The following is a 6,000-nucleotide window of genomic DNA, read 5'->3' on the forward strand; positions in this document are numbered from 1 at the left end:
TTCTTTACAGTTGCTGTTTGTATATACCAGGTTTGTTTATCCATTCATCTGCTGATGGGCAGTTACATTCTTCTTTCTTTTTGCTATTGTGAACAATGCTGCGATGAACAGAGGTGTGCATATGTCTATTGGTGTCACTACTCATGCCTCTAGGATATATCTAGGAGTGGGATTGCTGGATCTTAAGGGGTTTCTATTGTAGCTTTTTGAGGAAGCACCATACTGTTTTCCATAATGGTCGTACCGCTTGACAGTCCTGCCAGCTCCCTTTATTCTTCAATGTGTCTCTCTCTCTTTTCCATTCTTCTGTCTCTTACACTGTCTCCCTTCTTACCTCTTTCATCTTACCTTAGCTAACTGTAATGTAAACATAAAAAAAATTTAGCTTATGTATTCATCTTCAATGATTTTATTTATTTAAAACTTTAAATGAAACATTTAACTTGCACTATGTCCCCTTGAATACAGGTTTTTATTTAAGTGACGTTTAGTGGATATTTTCCCATCTTCGAGTATATGGCTTGTGACAGGAAATAAAAATGGCCCTATTCTTGATTTAAAAGTATGTGACCACCCCCTCTCTCTGCCTCAGTTTGATTTTGTAATGTTGATGTACATAATATTTTTGTGAATATTCCTTGTTTTCTTCCAGACAAATTCAGATATCTATTCTTTGTAAGTAGAACATCACTTAGTTTTAAAATATGTATTTCAGAATATGACTTTTCTAAAAAACACAAGCTCCCTATTTATTTTCAGAGATTATAATTTGTGAATCCATATCTGGTTTAGCTTGTAAAATTATTTTATTCATGTTTATTCAGACGATATTAACTGGATGCCCGCCTTGTGTCATGCATGATGTTACATTCTAGAGATACAAAAAGTAGTGATACACTAGCCCTTTTCTCAGGGAGCTGTCTCAAGAGCTCGGTGATTGTGTAACTTTTCTGTCTGTTTAATTGATTTTAGAACTTACTTTCAAAATATGACATGTGACCTTCCATATCTTAGAACCTGTTATTACTTTTTTTAGTCTCTGCCTTGTCTTGGGTGCTTTGGTAGCATGCACTGAAAATTAACTCCTCTGTTTGAAGCTGTAACTATCAAGATTAAAGATGCACTTTTAGCTTTATGTCCACTGTAGCATTAATCTCTTAAGTGACAGTATCCTACATGAAAACTAGATTAGGGGAAGACAAGCTTATAAGCATTGAGTGGAAGGTAAGTATTCCAAAAGTTAATTAGGTTCATGAAACTCCTCCTTCCATTTGGTTAAAATAGTTAATAATCTATGTTCATTAGAAGTTGATATCAATTGAATCAGAATGTTGTAAGGATGATGATTTTACTCACATTCTCTTCGGGAAGTGGCCAGAATCTAAGCATTTTAAGATTATGTTTAAGAAGTTGAATAGAGCTCTTCAAGTACTGTTCCTAAAGAGAGGGAACCGATTGCTGTTTACATATGCAGTATTGTTTTAAAATTTTCTTTGCTCTTGGTTGTTTTCCTCACTGTTTGGAGAGCATATTCAGATTTAAATTAAGAATCACTTACTTAACAATGCTGGAACTTATATTGGATTAGAGATAAAATGTGGTGTTTTCAGCAGTCATTATTAATTTCAATTTAAAACGTTAAACAGTAGCCTTGCATGGCAGGAACCTTAGCATTGTTACATATTTTGAAAACAAAAACTTTAAAAAAATGTAGTATTTTTTTTATTTTGGAAGATGAGGGAAGTTATAGTCAATATAGAATGTCAAATAACATTTAGGGAGATTTTAATTTAAGTTAATAATTAAGGAGTAACTGCTAAAGTGATGATTCTTCATTTACAGTTATTTATTATAATTTCATAAAACTTATTTTTTAAAAAGAATAGAAATTTCAAGTGGAACATCAGAGTTTTAGAAGGATTCTGTCATGAATATTTCAATATAAACAGGTATAATGAGCATTCATCTTGATAAAACATCACCTAGGAGTTGACCCCTGTTTGGTATCTGCCAGCATCTGTCCCTCAACCCTCTTCCCCCCAGGGGGGCTGTTTGGCTGAAGTTGATATTTATCATTCCCTTCACATCAGGTTTTTATTTTTACCACTTTGTAAAGTGTAATGAGATCAAAGGAGCACATTAAAAGGAAAATATTTTTAAAATGCAGCTCCTATTTTGTCTGTATAATTTAGGATAGACCTGTATTATTAGGAGTAGTCAGTCTTTTTAAGAGTCATTTTGTTTAAATGTGGTGCTTCTTTGCTAATTGACATTAAAATTTCAGGAGATCTGAGGTCAACTAATGGCATGTCATTACTTTGTTCAGAATAGTTACCAGATTGTAGAGTAATCTCTGAGAGGATCCATAGTGTGTGATTCAAACACATACAGATTTATGTTCAGATTGACTGTGTTTTTTTTTTAGATAATGACAATAATGCATTTCAGATTACAGTAGTGATTAATAGTTCACTTTTTAAAGTTGCTTACGGCTTTCGCTGTTTTAATCATTACGCTACAGTTTGCTTTGCAATGCGTAATATCCCGTTTTATCTTCATGATGTTTGAATACATATGTGTTTTTATTAAGTTGTGCTATAAAGATAAGTAATTCTGTGTTTCATTTCTGTGCAGATGATCATCTGGTTGGAGAAGATGTTAGACAAAATAATTAGCATTTTCATCATATTTTTGTTAGTGATAGGAACTCTTCTTTTAGCCCTGCTCCTGACTGCAAAGGTAGGGTACACCAGTTATTATTACTGTTAATCTCAATCGTTAGAGCTGTAAAAAGCTAGCAGAAGCACCATAAAAAACATTACTTGGCTTTTAAACCTGTGTAACAGCTAAAATATTTATGATTTGTGTATTACTAATTTTACCTTGAATTTGCCTAGTAGCATATTTTCTTTTCAAGCTTTTTAAATTTTATCATTCTCAAAATTCTCAGGAGTAAATGCAGATGAAAAAAATGAGATACTGAAGGAGAATGGCTGGTCCTCCCAGTAGGAGAAGTGTGTTTGGGCTCGACTCCGAGTCCAGTTCACTCCATCAGCATTTCTTCTTTAGTTCCTTCTCTTGTCTCATTGGTCTTTCTGCTGACCTCCCACAAAATATTATTTATGTTACTGTTGTTGAGAATGTACAAAGCAGAATATACACCAATTCCGTTTCTACATGTACCATTTAGTGGCATTGGTTAAATTCTTTGAGTTGTGCATCTCTTGTCACCTGCCTTTTCTGAATTGTTTGTTCCCCTTAGCATACACTCACTGTCTTCTAAGGTTCCTGTCCAGTCTTTTGAGTTGCTTTTGACAGTTTGATCTCATATAGCTAGTTCTTTAAAAAGCATTATGCTCAAGGCACACATTTTTACTAGTTAAGCTAAATTGTTCAGTTTTAAGAATAATTTAGAGGATATTTTTGATTTAGGGTTTAAAGATGATCTCGGGGCAATAGTTTCAGAGATTCATCCGGCGCCTGTGGCTCCAGAAGTCTTGAGTCCAGGAGAATCTGAAATTCTGTTTTGCATTTCCCTGCTTTTAATCAGGGTTCCTTATTCCTTTGAACAGAATGTTCAGTAATGGTAGCCAGGCACCATCCAGTTCTTCTGGTCTCATGGCAAAGGGGAGGCAGTTGTTCATATCCTCCCTTTATTCCTGAGGCTCCTGCTTCTTCTCTTGCTTTAGGCTAATAGACACTCATTGTGGTTTAGAAAAAGGCTTGCAAGCTTTTAAGACCCCAAGCATTGTGCAGTGAACTAGGAGGGAGAACAGAAGCACTAATCAAGTAAACAAGTCATTAGACCAGTTAACTGGGATGTCCCATTAAAACATGACCCTAAGTTTCCAAAAGGGCTCTGGTGGCGCAGTGCCTAAGGCATTGTTTGACTGGTAACCAGAAAGTTAATGGTTCAAACCACCAGCCACTCTGTGGAAGGAAGATTGGGCAATCTGCTTCTGTAAAGATCTACCACCTTGGAAACACAGAGGGGGTCTCTATGAGTTGGATTTGACTGGATAGCAGTGAGTTTGATTTTTGAGTTTTTAAATCTCCAAACCAAGAAACCAAATCCCATACCATAGGATCTTTATTTCTTCCTTTCTGGTTCTTTCCTGTGTCTTTTTCTTTCCTTCTCCACAGAAGGAGGATGGGGCAATTTACTTCCATAAAGATTTATAGCCGCGGAAACCCAGTGGAGGTTTCTATGAGTCAGAATTGACTCGATGGCAGTGGGTTTGGGTTTTTTTTTTGTTTATGTCATGAAGGAAAATCATTCCTTTTTAAAGCACAGTTACAGTTTTAGTTTTCACTGTCTCTTGTACTACATCCTAATCTTTATTTTCTCTGGATGCTACTGAATTTGTAGAATTTGTTTCATGTTTTTATACTGCAAAAAAGGCAGGAAGGCCACATATCCTGGCCTCCTCTAATGGAACAAGAGGAAGACAGAATCACCATCATTAACCCAAGGCCTATTACTTCAAGACCAGACATGCTGCTTCCCTCCAGCCCTTTCACCAACCGTTACTCCCAAAGCACCCACAAGCTCTCTCCTGGGTTTGGTAATTCACTGCAATGGCCACACAGAACTCACAGATTACAGGGTTTATTTGGGAAGCACCAGGTTACAATTCAAGTTCAGGAAAAGTGCTCAGTCTCTCTCCCAGCCCACAGTCTTTCACAGTCTCTCTCTAACAGTGAGTGGTCCTCAGTGTCTCATTCAGCAATGCGTGTGTCTTTCAGGAGCATGTGTCTTTTTCAGCAGCACGTCTTCCTCAACCAGCAGTCAGAGAGAGTTCTGCCTCTAAGAGGCCTCCTTTTGAGCCTGGCAGAGTGGCCAAACTAGCCAATCATAGCATCAGAATTCTAAGCACGTGAGAGAGAGTGAGCCTCCCAGAACATTGTGGTTGTGTCACGCCCAACAGAAATACCCCAGGTGGATAACGTTTATAATAGGGAGCTCCTCAATTGCTCATTCCACCATTGAGTTTACAAAGACTTATGGGTAGAAAAGCCACACTAAGTAATATACTACACCACAGAGGCATTGTTTTCAAAGAATTTTGAAGCTTGCATTAAATCATGAATATGAAAATTCTTTGTGTAGTGCTATAGAGATATATTGTTGTTATTTGCTGTCAAGTTGGACCCGACTTCTTGCGACCCGTCCTTGGGCTTCCAGGGCAGTATCACTACGGAAGTAGATTGCCCAGTCTTCCTTCTGAAGAGTGGCTGGTGGGTTTGAACTGCCAGCCTTCTGGTTAGCAGTCAAATGCCTTAGGCACTATGCTACCGGAGCTCCTACGCTATATTAGTAACTATTTTTAATAATCTAATGTACAGTGGTTTGCTAAACAACTGCATTTTTTTCTTGCTATGTGACATCTCTACTTGGAAGTCCTATCTTCAGTTTCAGTCTCAACATGCCTCCAGACCTAGAAGTGTTTTTTTTTTTTTAAATACATATTTTGATTCAAGCAGCCACTTGATCTTGTATAATCTTATCTTCCATTTTAGTGCTTGGAGAAACTTCACCGATAGAATCTTCCGTCCTATTTTCTTCCCTTTGTCCCCTCTCTCTTGTTTTTCTTCGGTTCCACTTTTCCTTCTTTGTTGCTTTGCATAGGGTCTTCTTGTGTGCCCATTTTAATTATGTTCATTTTCAAGTTCATTTTCTCAGATCAACCCATGCTTAAATGAGTTTTTATTTACCTGAACTTTGATAACTTGTATTGAACCACTTCTTTGTGGTCTAGGACTCATGTAAATGGAGCTTTTGAAGGAAACTTAGTTCATCTCCCCCCCCAGTAGTGGAATCATTCTCCACTTGGATGTCTAATAAAAAAACCAAACCAAACTCACTGACATCAAGTTGATTCTGACTCATAGTGACCCCCATTGGGTTACCAAGGTGGTAAATATTTATGGAAGTAGATTGCCCCATCTTCCTTCTGGGGAGTAGCTGTGGATTTGAACCAACAACCTTCTGGTTAGCAG

General features: G+C 37.1%; 1 protein-coding gene across 1 annotated transcript in view; it reads left to right on the plus strand.

Annotated features, from left to right (window-relative positions):
- Positions 1–6,000, plus strand: part of TMEM245 (transmembrane protein 245) — a 90,023-nt gene that overhangs the window by 44,138 nt on the left and 39,885 nt on the right. The window contains exon 7 of the mRNA XM_007951944.2: positions 2,635–2,739. Coding sequence (XP_007950135.2) covers positions 2,635–2,739 — 105 coding nt within the window. The remainder of the gene's footprint in view (positions 1–2,634; positions 2,740–6,000) is intronic.

The sequence above is a fragment of the Orycteropus afer genome, unplaced genomic scaffold (assembly GCF_000298275.1).
Source record: "Orycteropus afer afer isolate SDZICR_OR568_19922 unplaced genomic scaffold, OryAfe1.0 scaffold00320, whole genome shotgun sequence".
Lineage (NCBI taxonomy): Eukaryota > Metazoa > Chordata > Mammalia > Tubulidentata > Orycteropodidae > Orycteropus > Orycteropus afer.